The sequence below is a fragment of the Microtus ochrogaster genome, unplaced genomic scaffold, assembly GCF_000317375.1.
Source record: "Microtus ochrogaster isolate Prairie Vole_2 unplaced genomic scaffold, MicOch1.0 UNK65, whole genome shotgun sequence".
In the NCBI taxonomy this organism is placed as follows: Eukaryota; Metazoa; Chordata; class Mammalia; order Rodentia; family Cricetidae; genus Microtus; species Microtus ochrogaster.
Window position 1 is genome coordinate 1,671,415 of NW_004949163.1, and position 19,820 is coordinate 1,691,234.

A 19,820-nucleotide genomic window follows, 5' to 3' on the forward strand; every position below is an offset into this window, starting at 1 on the left:
TATACCCAAGAGATGCCCGATCATATGGCAAGGGCATTTGTTCAACTATGTTCATAGCAGCATTATTTGTAATAGCCAGAAACTGGAAACACAATTTCTTATATATGACAACAAAAATATGAGTCATAAGAGAAGAAGAAAGAAGGAAGGAAGAAAGAAGGAATACCATATGGAGTAAAAGAAAACATTTGCAAACAATTTTTCTGATAAAAGTTTAAAAATTAAAACTTTTGTGCACTACATGACATTGTTAAGGCCAGGTATTATGACATACCTGTAAACCTAACACTTGAGTGGATAAAATATAAAGATTGCCACAAATCTGAACTTATCCTGGCCTACCCTGTAAGGAAAGCCTATGCTACACTGTGAGGTCCTGTTTTAACCTCACCTACAAAAATGACATTACCAAGAAAGTGATGGGGTTAGAGATTTTGCTCAGTGGCAGAGTGCTTGCTGGCAAACGCAAAGCCTTGAATTTGATAATGGGGTGGGTAGAGAGGGAGAGGGAGGAAGGGGAAGGAAGGAAGGAAGGAAGGAAGGAAGGAAGGAGGAGGGAAGGAGGGAGTAAGGGGGAGGGAAGGAGGGAGGAAGGAAAAAGAGACTAAAGTATGGGAGAAATATTTACAAATCATATAGCTAATACTGGATTTACATGAATGGAGACAGGCTTACACCTATTACTCCAGAGGCTGAGGCTGGAGGATTGTGAGCTCAAGGCCAGTATAGCCTGCATAATGAGGCCTTGTCCCAAAAATCAAGACTATATAAATAAACTTAATAGCATAAGACAAAACCACTTAAATGCACCAAGAGCTGAGTGGGAATGGCACACACCTGCAATGGAAGCACTTCAGAGCCGTGGGTAGGTAGGTCACACATTTGAGGCCAGCATAGGCTAGATCGTGAAAACTTAGTTTTGAAAACCATACAAAACCCAGCAATATTTCTATATGCTAATAGCAATCTAGAAAAAGACTTTAGACGACAATTCTAAATATAATAGCAATGAAACGTAGTTCATTGTGATCATATTGAAATCACTGATGAAAATCAGGAAAATATTAAAACATATGTCCTATGCCCATGAATTGGAAGCATTCCTACTGTTAAGATGCCCATATTACACAAAGTGACATACATATGCAACACAGCCCTACCAAAATTCCAATTCTTTTTTTTTCTTTGTTTTTTAGAAAGGGTCTCACTGTGTAGTTATGGCTGTTCTGGAACTCACTGTGTTGAGCAGCCTGGCCTCAGACTCACAGAGATCTGCCTGATCCTGCCTCCCAAGTGGTAGGATAAAAGGTATGAAGTGCCCTACTTGGCCACCAATTCCATTTTTTTTATAGAAAGAATAAAATCAATCCTTAAATGTGTACAGAACCACAAAAGAATTCAAATAGCAGACAGAGATAGTTTGGTGGTATATAGATAGATAGATAGATAGACAGACAGACAGACAGACAGACAGATAGATAGATAATTAGATATGGAACACAGTACCTTGCTTATGGTAGGCAAGTGTTCCTTGCCTAACTGAGCTACTTCTCCAGATCCTGAAGCCAAAGCAATTTTGACGAAAAGAACAAAGTTGGAGACATCATAATCCCTGATTTCAATATATTATAAGGAAATTGTAATTGAAACAGCATCGTACTGGCATAAAAAACAGACATATCAACCACTGGAACAGGATTTGAAAGGCCAGGAATAAATTCATGGATTGATGGTCAATTTGTTTTCAGAAAAGTTGCCAAGAATACATATTGTAGAAAGGATAATCCCTTCAATAAATGGTGTTGGGGAAAGTGGATATCCACATGCAAAAGAATGAAATTTGATCTTTACTTCACACCATCTGCAAAAATCAACTTAAAACGGATTAAGAAATTAAATGTATGACTTGAAACTGTAAAATTACTAGAAGAAAACATGCGAGAAATGTTCCACATTGAACTGGGCAAGGGTTCTTTGGATATGATCCACAAAGCACAGGACTCAAAGGAAAATGAGGGAGGGAGGGAGGGAGAGAGGGAGAGAGAGAGAGAAAGAGAGAGAGAGAGAGAGAGGTAATCCCAGAATTTGGGTCAGGTATGTTATGGTGAGAAGGTTTGTTCCATCCAAAACTAAAGCTAGTTAAAGGTCACCTTGGACTGCTTGAGACTCTATTTCAAAAATATAGAAGAGAAGAAAAGAAAGTGGGGAGTAGTGAAGGAAGAGAGAGGTAAACAAATGAAGGGAGGAAAGGAGGAAGGAAGAAAGAAGGAATACTATCATATGGAGTAAAAGAAAACATTTGCAAACAATTTTTCTGCTAAAAGGTTAATATCCAAAACATGCAAGGAACTCAAACAACTCAATAGGAATAAAATAAACAATGCAATTAAAAACTGAACAAAGGGGGCTGCGGACTAGCCCAGGGACAGAATACTTGGCTATTACAGCACTTTGTGTTCCATTTCTGGCATTGCCAAACAAAATGAAGCAAAACAAAGGGGAACGGGGTTGACCAGATGGACAGGTGCTTCTCAGAAGACCACATGCCAATGGCCAGAAGGTATAGGAAAATGCTGAGCTGAGCATAACTAATTTTCAGGGAATGCAAACCCAAACCTTAATGCACCTGGCCGCAGTGCAATGGCTGTGAAAAAGACTAAGTCTCCCTTAGATCCCTGGACTCTGTATTTCCAAGCAATTTACCAACACACGTGAGGTGGGCTGAGTGGGATGACTTAGATATCTATGCAAGCATGAAAACTGAGTGTGAATCTCCAGCACCCACATAAAAAATTGGGGTGAGCCCATCTACTAATCTCAACACTGGGGAGACAGAGACAAAAACATTTCCAGGGGCTCATTGGTCAGCCAGCCTAGTCTAATTGGTGAACAGAGATTTGGTGAGACACACTGTCTCAAAGAAATAAGATGGAGAGTGTCCGAGGAAGACATTTAAAGTCAAGCCCTGGCCTCCTGATGTATGTGCATACACGGGCACACACCCATACAAACATGCACGTGGACCAGGCTAAGTGCTGGTGAGGATGTAACGGAAAGGGAATCATGGCACATGGTACACTATTGGCGGGAATGGACAGTAGGATAACCATTAGAGAAAGCAGTATGGTGAACCCTTAAAACAGAGTCTTTAATTCTAGCACCCAGGAAGCAGACGCAGGCAAATCTCTGTGAGGTTGAGGCCAGGTTGATCTACATGTCGAGTGTCAGGCCAGCCAGGACCACACAGTGAGACCCTACCTCAAAACAACAGCAACAATTAAAATGGTATTGTTGGCTGCACACCACATCTGTGTGCCACATCTGTAACCCCAGCATATAGGAAATAGAGGCAGGAAGGATGTGAGTTTGGGACCAGCCTAGGCTATCTGTCAAAGCCCTTTCACAAACAGACAGACAGACAAATGTCCTGTCCTATGAGTCAGCAGTCTCACTGTCGAGAAACCAAAGGAAGTAAAATTAATAGTTGAAGAGACTCTTACCCCTGAGTTCATTGTAGCAATATCCAAAATACAGATTCATCCTCAGAACTAAGCAAGGGTGAACAAATAAAGGCACAATAGTCTAAACACATTGGAATACTAGTGCTTTATTAATTTTATTTATTTATTTATGGATGTATTGAGACATTGTCTACTCACTAAACATCCCCTTGTATTTGGGGTCTTCCTGCCTCCATCTCTCAAATACTTTGATTCCCTGCTTATACCACCTTGCTTCCTTTTATGTGAAGACAAATATTCTACTACTTGACTCACATTTCCAGCCCCAAGAATCTTAGTTTGTAAAAAAAAAAAAAATTATCTCTCTTTTTTTGGTGGGGGCAATTGTTTGCTTGGTTTGGTTTCGAGACAGGGTCTCACTGTGTAGCTTGATTGGCCTAGAACTAGATGTTGCAGATCAGGCTGGCCTCAAATTCTTATAGAAATCTGCCTGTCTCTGCCTTACAAATGTTGGGAGTAAAGGTATGTGCCGCTACAGCTGGTTTTAAAAAGAAATCTTGACGTTTGTGATAATATGATGAATTTGTAAGTCTTTATGCCATGCGCAATAAGGCAGACACAAAAGACAAATACCACTTGGTTTTGCCTGTATGTACAATCTCAGGGGAAAAAATATCAAGCTACAAGGTGCAGAGAGTTAGGATGATGGTTATCGGGGGTGGGGTGGAGAATTGGCATAAGAATGGTTGTTTTGAAATCTGTTGTACAGTAGGGTGATAATAATGAATGATAATGCATATTTCGAAACAAAACTTAGAGCTGGAGAGATGGCTCAACAGTTAAGAGAACTCATTGTTCTTGCTTAGAACCTGGGTTTGCTTCCCGGCACCCACATGATGCCTCACAACCATCCAAGACTCCAGTTCAAGGGGATCATATACCCTCTTTGATCTCCTTAGGCACTAGGCACACATGTGATGCACATACATACATGTAGACAAAACACTGACACACATAAAACAATTTAATATATCTAGAAACAAAACATTATAGGTTGTCTCACTACAAAACAAGTGTGGCAATTAATATGTTGATTAGCCTTAGTCAATCATTCAGCATTGTACATATATTTTAAATTATTAGATTATATCCTATAAATATATGCAATTATAATTTGCCAGTTAAAACTAGTACAACTCAAAACATCATAATGAGAAACTAGTTCATACCTAATTAGTATTGATATAGGTATGAGTAATTTGCATTAGTATAGATTTTGCTTTATTGATAGAGATTTAAGGTCAATTTTGTTACATGTATATGTATTTCTAATCTTGATTAAGGTATTGTGATTGTGTAGTTCACTTAAAACTGTAATGTATATAGGTTGTTAATGGATAATCATAGATAATAGTCAAGCTTGTAGTTATGTTAGTTAGATTTTCTAGATGTGCATAGGTATATTTCAAATGGGCATTCTTCATATCTTTCAAAGGGTAGAGAATATGACATTTTAAATGTTTTAATAACTTAGGACTTTTCATGACAATGAGACACTCTGCTCCTGGTAGCACCAATCTACTTCAAGAGGATGATGGGCATCGAAGAGGCTCCTTATGGAGTTTGATAGTCATTTGGGCAAGAAACTGCTCTTGCCTGAACTATTGTATAAACTGGACACAGAGAACCCTCAGAGAGAGGACTGCTGAAATTGCCTAAAGGTGAGATGACCTTTTGGGGGTTCCTGATTCATGAAGGAGTCTGCAAGACATTCTGCAGGACACAACAGATAGTGACTAAACTGCCTTTGAAATTTCCTGCTTCATTGAAATGTCTGCTGGAAACTATGGGCATGTAGGCCGAAGATGGATGCCCCAACAGTATAGAGGAACTTTGGGTGGCTGTCCAGGCAACGAGATGTCTCTGTGATTTCTAGAGTTTTGTAAGTTGCTTACTTCTCATTTACTTAGGTAATATTATATACTTCTGGAGTCTTTGATGGAGTTGAAGAATAGATAGATAGTTATAGTTTTCCTTAGTTATGATAAAAGATAAAGTAGATGCAAATATTGTAACTATAATTCTTGCTTTATAACTGTTTTGTTATATGTAATTTTGCTATGTTAAAGTGAAAGCCTTTCCTTTTTGTTTAAACAGAAAAAGGGGAAATGATGGAGGAAGGTCATTGGCTAATAAAGAAACTGCCTCTGCCCATTTGATAGGCTAGCCTTTAGGTGGGTGGAGTAAACAGAACAGAATGCTGGGAGGAAGAGGAAGTGAGCTCAGATTCAATAGCTCTCCTCTCTGGGGCAAACGCGATGAAGCTCCGACCCAGGATGGACGTAGGCTAGAATATTCCAGGTAAGCGCACCTTGGGGTGCTACACATATTAATAGAAATGGGCCAGGCAGTGTTTAAATGAATACAGTTTGTGTGTTGTTATTTCAGGGCATAAGCTAGCCAGGTGGCTGGGAGCAGGGCGGCAGGAATGCAACCCGCAGCTCCCTCAACATAGTATGACTATAGAAATGATGAGAAACAAGTGGAGGTTAGGCAGAAACAGGTGGATGTTCGTGAATTTGAGTCCAGTGTAGTCTACAGAGCAAGTTCCAGGACAGTCAGGGCTACACAGAAGCCCTGTTTTGAGAAACCAAAAGAGAAAAAAAAATGATACGTTACAAAATGGATGTACCTTCAAAACATTGTGCTACAGAGAAGTAGCCAGTCATGAAAGATTGCACATTGTAAAATTCAATTTGTAGGAAATGTCCAGGGTGAAAAAAATCCATAGAGACTGAAAGTAGATTAGGGGTTACCAGGGGCTTACTTGGAAAAGGGGATAATGAGGAGATATTGCTTAATGGTTTCAGAGTTTTTGGTTGGGGTGATGAAAAGGTTTGGAAGTATTGTGGTGTCAGTTGCACAATACTGAAAGTATAATTGATGTCATTGTGTGTACATGATAAAATGGCAGATTTTGCTATGTATATCTTATCACAATAAAATGAATTTTTCATTAAAAAATAAAGAAAAATAAAACAGACAGACACACAAACACTATGATTGATAGGAAATACCACTGGATGGCTTGCGTCTTCTGCAAAACGTGAGGGAAGCTCATCCTTAGAGACCAAAGAGTACTTGATGCATAACAGACTGGAGCTGAGCTCGAGGCAAATGGAGCTGAACCAATGCTCTGTTCACGCCCCGTTCTCATGATAAGAATCACTTGGGGACTTGGTTAACCATACAGAGCACTGATTCTCAAAGTACTGTCCAAGGAGTCCTGGGGGTCAGTGAGGCCCTCTCTCTTCCAGTTACATATCTCTGAAACTAGCTGGATTTTCCTCTATATTTCAGCCAAAAGAACATATAGCAACAAATTGAATGCAGGGGTAGATGTGAGAATCTGTTCAATTCTGCCATTGTAATTTTTGCTGTTAGAAAAAATGCCAGAAGATAGGGGCTCTGTAAACTTTTGTAATGCTGTGAGTTAGTTCTTGTTACAGTGAGAACTGGTTATTTGCTGCTGAAACCACAGCAGAATTGAGCCTCAGCAGCGGGGAAGGGAGCATAGTTGTGGGTCCCAGTGTTAACACAGCTCACACAACTCAGTTCTCTCTATAGATTAAGTCACACATGAAGCATCCCTTCAAACATCCGAGGAGAAAAGATGCTTCTCTCAAATCATCTCTTTTTTTTTCTTACATTTTTAAAATTATTTTCTTCTTTGACAATTCCATCCAGATATAATGCATTCTGATTTCTCTCACCTCAGACCCTCTGTTATCTCCCTCCGGCCCCGGCAAGCCCCCTTCATTTTCAATGGTCATGCCTTTTGGTTTTGTGGCCCACTGAGTTTAACCTGCGTCATCTAAAGCAATCATCACAATGTTAAAAAGTAAATTCTTGAAGTGTCTGTTGTGGCTAGGTGGCAGTGGTACATACCTTTAATCCCAGCATTCAGGAGGCAGAGGTAGGTGGATCTTTTTGAGTTTGAGGCCAGCCTGGTTTACATAGTGGGTTCTAGGACAGTCAGGGCTACACAGAGAAACCATGTCTTGAAAAACATATATGTATATGTATGTATGTTGTATGTCCAAGGAGGTAGCTGGCCCAGCAGGTTAAAGCAATTGCTAAGCAAGCCTAATGACCTGAGTTTAATCCCTAGAACTATTGTAAAAAAACTGATTTTGGGGTGAGCATTTGTAATTTCAGTATTCCTGTGGTGAGATGGGAGGCAGAGACAGGATTAGCTGAAGCTAGCTAGCTGGAGCACAAAATGGAATAGAAACGAGAGAGATGCTGCCTCAAACAAGATAAAAGGAAAAGTAGCCCTCTGACACTCTGTGTCTTCCCCTAAATAAATAAATGATGTAACCTACACACACACTCCTGATAAAGGACACACAAAAGAGTGGAAGATGTAAAACACTATCACTCTTAATTGAATTGTTGAGAACGTAGTTATTTTTATTAAATATGGCTTATATTAATGTGTAATAGGTTTATTGTTTTATACAAACTACAGGCATGTACCGCTGTTCCCAATTTTCCAAGTAATTTTTGAGAGTGTGAGGATTTGTTTCCAAGAAACAAACATTGACAGAGAAAAACAAGCATTTCCATTATAAATTGTCCTTTAGATGGCTTCTTCGCCTTTTGGTTAGGAGAAAGTGTGGAAATTCTGATTTAGGAAGTCTTTCTTAGGGCCCTGGACTCTGTTGTTAGACAACTGGACTGGGTACTTACTGAGGATGCTTGGTACATGTTGAGCCAATGTAAAGATGTTTGCATGCCAGCAGTGTTTATGACTGACAGGTGGAATTAAAACTAGAGGAATCAGATTTGTCAGGCTGAAAATAGCTGGTCCCCTGGAGATTGTGTGGGTAGTGACAGTGCTTGATGAGCTAATCCGCATAGCTGGATCTAGCTGTGCTGACAGCCCAAGGACAGGAACAGAAGGTGGGCACTGGAAACTCCAGCTACCTGGGGCTCGGATGAGGTTCTTTAAGTCACCTTGTACTATACACGTGGCTGGCATTCAGGTTGTCCACTGAGAAGCTCTGATCTGGATTACGTGGGGGGAGAGAAGAGTTCAGGTCCCTCTGGCATGTGGACATAATAGCCTAAGAGGGGAAGCTGAGCAAACCTATAGTTGCCTCTGTTTGAGGAGGGATCTGGAAAGTGTGCTGGGCTTTGGGAAGGGGGGTGGGACAGGGCAATGAAAGGACAAAATGCCTTCCTACAGAGAGCTCCACCTCCTTCTCTGAGTCACATTTTAGGTTCTTTATGGTGCACAGGACTCCTAGTATCTTCCTAGTGGTGGGCATTCAGCCTAAGCATCAGTGTTTGGAGACTTTTCACAATCCCCTAAACTGATCATTTCTCTCTCGTGTATAACACCAACCTGCAGCCTTGCTCTAAGACAGAGCCTTGCTGTGTTGGCCAGGCTGATCTTGGACTCCTGGACTAACAGTGGTCCTTCTGTCTCAGCTTCCCAAGTAGCTGGGGTGACAGGGGCATACCATCATGGCCAGCTTCTCTGGGAACACTACTGCAGCGCTTTGTACTTCTCTTTCTCTGTGATCTGTATAGCTTCACTTGCTTGTGTCGGAATATCTGACCAAGCTATGTCAGGAAGACAGAAACTCCTATTCACATTGCTGCCTCTAAGGATGTAATATGTGCTCCACAAATACTCAATGAATTAATAAATGATTGAATTTGTTCAAAGAGTTAAAAGATTCAGATTCAGTGAGACTCTATCTCAACAACCAAGGGCTGAGAGGGTAACTCAGTGAGAGAGTGAGAGTACTTACATAATATGTATAAAGGCTTAGGTTTGAGCCTCAGTAGAGTGAGCATGAACACACACACACACACACACACACACACACACACACACGGCAAAAGTAAAAGAAAAACAGAACAAAATATGAGGTTTCTCTGATTCCAGGACCTGAATAATATCTGCATGTCTTTGGCTCCAAAGCAAATGAGGAAAAACCGAGCTGAGTGCAGTAGATGCAGAGGGGACCATGCGGCCCATGCTGGGTGGAGGGGTGAACAGAAACGACTGAAGGTCAAAGCAAAGATTATTTCTCTGAACTTGCCACCAGGGTGTTGGCACAGAGACCTACTAGAAAAATTCTTCCATGACAAACCAAAGGCTCTTCTGAGCCGTCTGTCGAGTAAGGGACTTAGAGGACTGAAAATGAACGTGGCTTTCAAAAGAGCAGCCCCTCCTGTCTGGTTCTCGCTTCCCTGCTCCACTGGTCCTCCCTGCTGAGGAAGGCATAGCAGCTCCAGCCATTTAGGGCAAGAGGAAGGTGATCCTCAAGAACTAACTTTCCGAGGAAGGGGAAGGCTGGGGCTACCCCCCAGACAACTTAGACTCAGCCCAGGTGAGCTCTGACCCCACTGCAAGGCCTGACGCTTTTCCTACCGTACCCATAGGGATTTGGTGTAGTGCACTGTAGAGATTTGGAGGTGAGTGTGATTCAGGTCCTTTTTTTATGTTCTTTGACTTAGTTCCTTCGGGAAGGCCCTGCCATGTGCCTCCCGTGAACTGCTGTGGCTTGGCCTAGTGGTTCAGTACTTTGGTGGTTTTTTGAGCATACACAACCCTTGTGCCTCGAATGCCTCTACGAAAATTCCTGTTAAACTTTAATCTCTATTTTGTGTTGTTAAGGTAGAGACTCACTAGATATGGTGATGCACGCTTGCCGTCTCAGCACTCTGGTGGCTGAGGCAGGAGGATTTAGAGTTTGACATCATCCTGGAATAGACACAGCCAGACTCTTTTTCAAGGTGGAGACTTGATCTGACTGTGATAGCTGGTGGTGGGGAAGGTGGTGGTGGTTTCATGGCGGTGATTAAGGTTAAGGAGATTTTAAGGGGGAAGCACTAATGCCATAGGCAGATGGCTTCTTCTTGCCCCGTGATGCCCCGTGCCACCTTGGGACTCTGTCTAGAGTCTCTGCCAGTGAAGAGGACCTGCAGATGCAGCTGTCTGAGCACAAATTCCCTAGATTTCAGACTCCTGAGCCAAATGTTTGTTCTTTATAAACTAGTCTCTGGTATACTGGAATTGAAGTAGAAAATAGAGCAAGAGGAGCCAGAGAGAAGGCTCAGCAATTAAGAGCATTGCCTGCTCATCCAGAGGACCTGGATTTGAGTCCCAGCTCCCAAATGTTGTCTCACAAGCATCTGAAACTCCAATTCCAGGACATCTGGCACCCTTTTCTGACCTCTTTGGGCACAAGATACACACATATATGTAGGCAAAACACCCACAAGCATACAATTTAAAAATAATAGTAATTTTAAAATTAAGAGAAAAAAGCAAAGCAAGACCTTAATGACAGTGGCCGAAGGGGACAAAGAAGGGAGTGGAATAATGTGGTGCTGTCCTCCATGCCCTCACTTGTTTCTTCTTGTCATATTTGAAGCTCTCTCTCAGATGACCAGAAAACCCACACTTTGGGGGTACGCAAGCAAGAGCAAGCAAACAAACACCTACAGACTTTGTTAGCATTTTCACACAGGACAACAGTGCCCACCAGTTCTTATGTCAGATGCTTTCTGGAAACTCTTAAGGTACCCATCTCTAGCTTTTGAAGGATGCTTCAAGGACCAAATATATGTGACCAAACATATTATTCTGGGGAGTTCAGGCCTAGATGGCCTTCTTTGGACCATTAAAAATCTCATGAACTCCAAATTGGGGATCTCTGATCATCACTGTTTTCCTTGACAGAGATAGCAATTGGGTAGCACTTTTAGGTCTTATGTATTCTTTCTAGGACCAACATTGGAGTTCAGGAGAATTCTGGGAGCCTCGTAGACTATATAGGCGGTAAATTAATACTATACCTTACCATTTATCTCATATTTACCCTGTGTACACCAAATGACACAATATTCTCGTCAAGTGGTTGCACTTATAGTGACAGGGAACCCTTTGAACCCTTTAAGTTTCCCTTAACACACTCAAGTTTGTCATAGTCCTATTTAGGTACACATAGAACTTGACATAGCATTCTAGATTATTCTGTTATATAATACCTAATTTCTTTCTTGCCTAGTATTTGTAGCATTTGTATGCATATATACAGAGACATGTATACATGCTAAGGAAACATCTATGGCTCTGTCCATTTACTCAATTGTTCACTCATTCTTTCAACTACTTAGTGTAAACAAGATTTCTCAAGTACCTGCTTTGCTCCAGGAATGTCCTAGCCATGAGGAAGACAACTAAAATGTGGTCTCTCTGCGTGATTTAATCCAAGACCAGAGCTGCAGAGCTTATTTTTCTAGAATTTTATTTAGGTTGTTTTAGCACTTTGGGGATATGGTGCCGATCTGCTGTTGACTGATGTAATGGTACTAGCTCACGCATCTTATATTCTCATTTCCAGGACTGACTTCTCTTTTTGAAAGTGAGAGTAGCCAGGATTCCTAATCTCTGTCTCCATGTCTCATCGACTGTTACTGTGCATCAATCACCAGGACCAAGCACCCTACTGTGGCGCTCTTCTAGGCTTGTCCCTTCTGCTCCTGTCCAGACTTGGCATTTGGGATTCTTCCCTGTCTCACTGCTATGGCATTTCTCTTGCACATCCTGCTCTACAATATAGTGCCTGTGGTCGTTCCTAGCTGGAGATAATGGGCTCATTTCAATAACAGTATCCTTGCTTACAGAGAAATGTCACTCTCTTTTTGGTTACAGCAGATTTTATGTGCCTCACAAAATGTCACACACTGTGGCTGTGTATCAAAAGTTCTAGGTAGCTGAGCACCGATAGATAGCATAGGTAAATTTTAGGTTTTAAAACCAAATGCCGGGCCAGTGAGATGGCTCAGTGGTAAAGGCACTTGCTGTCTAGCCTGATAACTTGATTTCAATCCCCAGGTCCCACATGGAAGAATTAGAGAACCGACTCCTGCAAATTGTCCTCTGACTTTCACCCATGGCAATGCATGCCTACAGACAGACAGATACACATACATGCATGTACACACTAAATAAATAATGTAATAAAAGTGAATTAGAAAAATCAAGGTACAGCCAGGCACGATGGTATCTGCCTGTCATCTCAGCACTCGTGAGGTAGAGAAAAGAGGATCAAGTCTCAGTCATAAATTAAATTCAAGGAAAGCCTGGCCTATATAAAGTCCTGTCTCAAAAACAAACACCCCCCCCCGAAAAAAAACCCCAGAAACAAAACAGGAAACAACCAAACTTAACAACCACCACTACCACCACCACCAAAACTACAGTTATCAAGCTGTAAAACTGGGTGTAGTGTTACACATCTGTAGTCTTAGCACTCAAGAGGCTGAAGCAGAAATATCACTTGATCAAAAAAGTCTGAGGTCAGCCTGGACAACATAGCAAAGCCCTGTCTCACACAAACAAGCCATCCAAGGTCTGATGCTCATTACTGACATGATAATCCAGGTGAGGAGGTGCACCTCAGTCAAGCCAGCACTCCGGAGGCTGATGCAGAAGGATTGTGAACTTGAGGTCAGTCTAGGATATGTAGCAAGTTTCTCGGCCTGGAGTACATAGAGATACCCTGTCTCAAAAGCACATAATTGTTTTTTTTTTTAATGTAGCTGGGTCTTAATCTTGGAGAATTTTACAGATAGTGTCTCTTTTCCACAGTCTACCACACACAACGGTTCTTTGCTCTTCTTAATCCTGTTGCTTCTTCAAAGCGGACATATCCTTGTTGGAAAGCATCCTAGTAGGCCTGGACCACTGAAATGTCCACCTTGGGGATCCCACCAATCAGCAGGCTGGTTAATGATCATTCATGTCATGCAATAACTTGCTTTTTGTTCGGCACTAGGAATTGAACTACGAATGGGAGGTAAGCACTCTTACACTGAACTGTATTCCCAGCCCTAAGTTTAGCTCTCACTATACAGTCTTATTTGGTATTTCAGATGTGTGGCTTTTCTATTGGGCATGTAAATTTGGGTGAGCTTTTATAACTCTTTTGGTTTTGCTTTTTTGTGGTGCTGGATGGTGACAGTGTTGGGGATGGAATCTAGGGCCTGGCACATGATAAGAAGCACTTCACCATTGATCTCACCTCTACTACTGGTTTTGTTTTGCAAGTGAGCTGGTATGTAAACAGTCTGACTCACATGTTCAATTAATTAGAAAAATAGTTGATGCCTATATGATGGGCAGCCTGAGGAAGAGCTATCCTAGATGCCAAACCTTTGCCCAGCAGGCTTTCATATTGTTTGTGAGCTCAACAAGGCTTTTATCCATTTGTTTCTGATCTCTTCTACCCCTACTTCTGGAAATGCCAATCAAGAGTCCAGGGATTTGAAGACAAGATACTATAGGACTGATCTGGGAGGGAGTGCTCTGAGGTATGCCTCCTTCATTCTCTGGACTATCACTATCCCACCAATTTACTTTATGAACCATTTGGTTGCAAAAACAACATCTTTTTAGGGTGTTAGTTCCCAAATTGTATCATGCTGTGCTTAGGAGTTCCCTGGAAAGCTTGATACCATGCAAGGTGTCTGGCTCAGCCACAGATTTCTGCTGGTTTCTATTCCTGAGCAGTTTCCAAGTGATGCTTCTGGGCAAGAGACCATGCGCTCTGAGCACTGCTCCTCTAAGGGAATGAATGTCCTGACAGTTTCCCAGAGTCTTCTAGGAGGAGCCCTGGCAAGAGACGCTGGGTGTGGTCAGAGCCAGTAGGATAATATCTTCTTGAAGGGAAGCTGATTGGCTCAAAAATTCCTCTCCTTGCTGACTACCATTTTCAATTGCTTTTCCTTCACATCTGAAGTAGAGGTGCACCAATAGTGCCCACCCTTGGGGCTCAGAGCCCTCATCAAGTCCCTGAAGAGGGTTCTTCTATGCCCAGTCCTAAACAAATGGTAGCTTTAGTAAGAGTGTTCGTTGAGGCCTTCCTCCCTAATTTTCCAGTAAGTCATAGGACAGAAAAGAATGCTAGATCTGGAAGGCCCCTGGATAATGCTGCCATACTGGATGTTGGAGTCACCCAGCCCAAGCTGCATGAGCCTGCCATCAGGAATTCTAATGACCTGGATAGAAGGAAGCTGGCCAGCCTTTTCATGCTACTGAATGCACAAATCAATAGAATTAGACACTGGTTTATAATATAAAGACAATTTTATTGCCAATAAAAGCCTTTAATAACTCATTTTTTCCTGTTTCAGTAGGACCTTATTCTTTCTGATGAAAATCCAGTCATAGCATCTCTCATTAAAAATAAAATTATTTTGAAATAAATAAATATATAAAATAAATAGCATATACATTTCATAAATAGTTTGTCCTTATGCACAGTATCCATGCTTACATTTTAATATCATTTCCTTACAACCTACCCCATATCTCCCACTTCGGTGGCAGGAAAACTGCATGTCAGGACGAATGAGAGATCTGCAGAGCCAGGGCAGGAATGGCTTGCAGCAGGGCTGGAGCCCCTAGGATTTTCCAAACGACACTTTCCCAAAGCTCTGTAGGTAGCATCTGTGGCAGATTCCTTGGTCTTTCATTTGCACCCCATCTCAAAGTAGCTGGGTAGATTGTGCGGCAAGACAGCCTTGGCCCGTAGTGAGGGGGCCCCTGTTCTTTGTCATGCCACCTCATGGGAAAGAACATGAGTCAAGCAAAAAGTATATACAAGATTCCCTCTGACCCACCCCTCCCCCCATGTCCCTCCCTAAAATAACCCAACCTTGATATACACTTTGAACAAGGGGACAACTGGGTCAAGTTGAACAGTTAAGTGCTTCTCTGTTATCTAATTGATAGGAAGGAAGGACTGAAAAGCAATGAGTATAGTGTTTGCAGAGCCAACCATGGCCACAGAGTACACGGGTCACAGAGGTGGCACCAGAGGTCCATTACCTATAGCGGAAGAGGTCTCTGGACATGGAGGGCAACTTAGAAGGATCTACTGGCCTGGGTAAGAAGTGAGTGAACTTCTGGTGTCGTTTAGTCCTGTAGCCCTCCCGGGGTGAGCCGTCTTTATTCAGGGCCACATAATACTGTCTTTCCGAGTCCGAGTGTTTGTACAAGGTGGAGGCATAGGTGTTGTACCAGTTTTCTTCAAATTGTTCCCGGAAAACACATTCACGTGTGAGTTTCTTCTGTGAGGGTGAGAAAATAAAGCAGAGCCCATTATATGACTATTCCTCCATCCCAGTTTGCTGGTGGGGAAAGCCTGAAATAGCAACAGCACATTGAGATTAGAAAATTTCAGTCCTGTCTCCCTGTGTGTCCAAGGAGTCTTTCCTCCACGCAGTGCAACACTCCCACCCACATTGTATCTTCTTCATCCTCCTTCATGAGCTACACAAAAATGTTTTGGGTGTGATCTTTCCTGAAGGGAAGGAATTTGGAGGAGCTGGCCTTGGCTGGCTCTTTAACCCCAGAATTTCTATTATGGCCTTCCAATGCCCCTCTGGCACCCACCAGGCTCACTTCCTACTTAGGGCTAATAATGTTTGACTGCACTGAGATTACAGTCACCCACATCAACTGGCAGGCAAAGGCCACGGGTCTATATAAAGCTGCATGGGAGGTGAGCTGTGATCTCTCCTAATGAGCAGCCTGTCAGCTGGAAAGCTCAGAAAAGATCTCCTTGAAAAGCTCCTCCAATCTGGCTACTTAAAGCTGGCAGCTCCTGGGTTTCCTGCTTCTGGCCCTTCTCATACATGATCAGGCCGCCATACTGCTTGCTGGGGTGCCCGATACCGAGTGCTGGGGACAGGCCTATCTCCTAGGTGTCAGAGAAAAATGTGTTCTGATTTCATGGGGTATAGCCAGCCAGAAAGCGTGTTATGTGACTCAAAAGTCTGAGCCAGGATACTGGGATCCCCCAAAAGGGTTAAGGTCAGCAAAGTCACTTACCATGACCCACTGCTGGGCTAGCTTCCAGAACACAGAAAATGTATTGCAGCCAGCCCATTCCTAGCTAGGGGATTGGGGCTGTCACCAGTCCCTAGAACCCTCATTCTTCATTTGTTGGTGTTATTTGGCCTTTGGGGTTCAGCCGATCTGGAAATCGGCGGCTGTTCTTACTGGAAGGCTGGATCTTTTACTGTGTTATTTTGTGGCTGCCCATCAGCTACTGCTCTGGGTCCCCATTAAAACTAGGAGGTGCTCTTTCAAAACTTTAATGCCCCCAAGCCTAAGTGGCTCCTGACAAACCAGCATGGCTTCCTGTTATCAGAGCACTAGCGCGTCCTCTAATGGAAAAGGTGAAAGCAAGTATATCATACAAAACCTAAGGTGGAGGGCTGAATGGGTAAAGGTATTCTGGAGCAAAGCCCTGAGCAGCCAGGAACAAGAAGACACCAATCCTTTACAGTCGTAAAAGGTCTTTCAAGTGCTAGGTAAACAATTTTATCCTCTGCCTTAGGTTGTCCACACACTGGATAAGTTTATAGCCTCTGATAAATAGAAAAGCTGAAACTTACTGATCCATAGAGCTCTCCTCGTTCATTCATTCCTAGGTACAGGCCAGAGTCCACTCCCCGGATGCTGATCAGCCCCACAGCCAAGCTGATAAATTCCAGAATTCCTAGGTCAAAAAATAGAACATCATTCTGTTACTCACATGGTGCTAAGAGAAGGTTGTTCTATGACCTACCCATCATTTACCCTCAACTATAGGCAGCTTTACCCCCAACTACAGGTAACCCTGGGTATCCATGGAGAATCATCTGATGAATCAGTCTTCTGCAGCGAGAAATGAAAACCTCAGGGAAAGTGCTCAATCTCTCTAAGCCCCAGTTTTTCCCACGTGTAAAATGGGAAACAATCCTTTCCTCCACTTAACACCGCGATTTTCTTCTTTATTTTGCAGTGCCGGGGTTGGAACTTGGGGCACGCTAGGAAAAAGCTCGATCTCTAGGCTCCACCCCCAAGCCCCATAGGTATGCTAGGGTGAAGAACCCATGGGAAGGCTTGCTAACAAACACTCCACAATTACGGCATCAGTGTAGTGGAATACCACACTTTCAAGAAACGGCAAGGCAGTGTTCTCAATGCCAAGCCACCCTCTTCCTCCCTGGCACCCACCTGCGTTCCCTCACTGTCCTCTCAGCTGTCATGTCCTTAAAAACCACACAAGGCTGTCAACTGCCTGTAGCTGACTCTAACAAATGCCACACAGGCCATGCACGAAGTTTGTTCACCCTGTTTATGGCTGGAGGGAAAAGTTGGCCTGAAAGCATTCTCTGTTCGCTCAGCCCCAAACTGACAAGCCTGTCAATCTCACGCCCTCTCTTGAGATTTTAAAGTTGAGCCACGGCTCAGTTGGCAGGTAGTATTGGACTCCAAACTGATTTGGATGTTGTAACTTTAAGGGGAAAGGGAAGAAATTAGAAATGTCCTTTAAACTGACAAGGTTAGAGGTGAAGTTTTGAAAATTTTTTCATTTACCCCATGAGAAAAAAAAATGAATTATTAAGAGGGTAAAGGGACACAAAATCAAAATAGTACTGAAGACAGTCAACTAGATCCTTCTTCTTCCTCTTCTTCTTTTGGTTTGGTTTTTTGAGACAGGGTTTCTCTGAGTAGCCCTAGCTGTCCTAGAACTCACTCTGTAGACCAGGCTAGCCTTGTACTCACAGACATGCACCTGCCTCTGCCTTCACGGTGCTAGGGTTAAAGGCCTGTGCCACTACTGCCCAGCTAGATTGTTCTTTGCTATTCCTTCCTCTAACCACATTTTCAGCGGAGACCAGAAACTCAACACACTTGTCTGAAAGCATGCACTGAGTTTACACACTTAGCTATCTTTCATGCCAAAAGTATGATTAGTAAGGGTAATATTTTGATATTCTATATGAGAGGCAGAACTTGTCCCAGAAGGATAAGATATTGGAGGCTGTTCGGATGGCTCAGAGGGTAGTAAAAGTGCTTAATACTATGTCGGAAGATTTGAGTTTGATCCCTAGGACCCACATGGTAGAAGGAGAGAACTGACTCCTACAAGTTTTCCTCTGCTTTCACTTGTGCTATGGCACATGCATTTCTCTATGCATTTCTCTGTCTCTCTCTCACACACGCACACGCACACACACACACTTACAAAATAGATAAATAAATACATAAATGTAATAAAGTTATTTTATTTAATGAGAAAGTAGTTAGCAATGCAGTCCAGGCTAACCTTCTGTCTTTATCTCCCAAGGGCTAAAGTAAAAACTTAGAAGCACTGCATTCTGCAATCAGGTTGAAAACTCCAGTGGGAAGTTTTCTCTCAAGTTCTAGTGGCTAGCCTGGCAATGGAGGTAGTCAATCAATCATGGTAGCTTTGGTGGTACATGTTTTTATGGTTCATTCTGATCTATTTGAAGGATCCACGGCTCTGCTACCTGTCTATGGAACACGTGAGGGTTGGTCTTTTGCTTTTCATGTTCAAGTTCTCTGAGTCCTTTTTCTGACTGTTAGTAACTTTTTAAAAGTTGTTTATTATTGTTATTGTTGTGTTGCTGTGTATGACACACATGTGTGGAGATCAGAGGGCAATTTGGGGGAATCACTTCTCTCTTCCTATCATGGATTCCAGGGATTGACCTCTAGTCCCAGGCATGTGCAGCAAGTCTTTGACTTCTGAGCCTTCTATCTCATCAGGCTCCTGATTCCTAGTAGCTCTTATAGCACAGTGCAGATGGTTTCAGGAGGAGAATGCCATATGCCTTAACGAAGGAAGGGTAAGACGGTGATGATGGGGGCTAATCAACCGTTGACTTAATGAACAGCGATCTTCAATTGCTCTGAAAGAGGTTCTGCCCTTTAAACATTTTAATGAACAACTCATAAGAGGACACAGGAGCGCAGCTTCCCTTAGCCCCAGTGGAGACCCAGTTGGAAGGGATGAGATACTCAAGATCCAAAGAGGTTTCAGAAGGTTGGAAAATGGGCTGACTCCAACAGAATAAGCATAATTATAAGCCAATAGAAAGTATCGTACCTTGGTCCCCAAAATTAGCTTCACCAGAGATTTGTGTTTGGGGTTTTGTTAAGGGAGAGTGAGTGCCATATGCACACAGCTAACTTCACTCCTTAGCTCATGGCCCCTTGTCATAGTTGCATTGTCCGAGGGCTTTTCCGCCATCTATCTCCCTCTTGACATCTCTGTATCATGCCACTATATACCTCCCACTTCAGAACAGAACGTAGGGCCTTGGACGTGCCAGGTAAGTAATCTGCCACTATCTACCTAGAACCTGTGTGTTTTCTTGAGAGTGTGTGTACTTTTGTATTTCTGTGCACTTAACATTTTTTTCTTCTCTCTCTCTCTCTCTCTCTCTCTCTCTCTCTCTCTCTCTCTCTCT

At 42.6% G+C, this 19,820-nt stretch overlaps 1 protein-coding gene across 1 annotated transcript in view; it reads right to left on the reverse strand.

Annotated features, from left to right (window-relative positions):
- Window positions 1-14,621: 14,621 nt before the first annotated feature.
- The window catches only part of Fgf16 (fibroblast growth factor 16), a 10,453-nt gene continuing 5,254 nt past the window's right edge, over window positions 14,622-19,820 (reverse strand). Inside the window, exons 2-3 of the mRNA XM_005369883.2 lie at window positions 16,953-17,056; window positions 14,622-15,620 (exon numbers count right to left, since the gene is read on the reverse strand). Coding sequence (XP_005369940.1) covers window positions 15,375-15,620; window positions 16,953-17,056 — 350 coding nt within the window. The 3' untranslated portion in view covers window positions 14,622-15,374. The remainder of the gene's footprint in view (window positions 15,621-16,952; window positions 17,057-19,820) is intronic.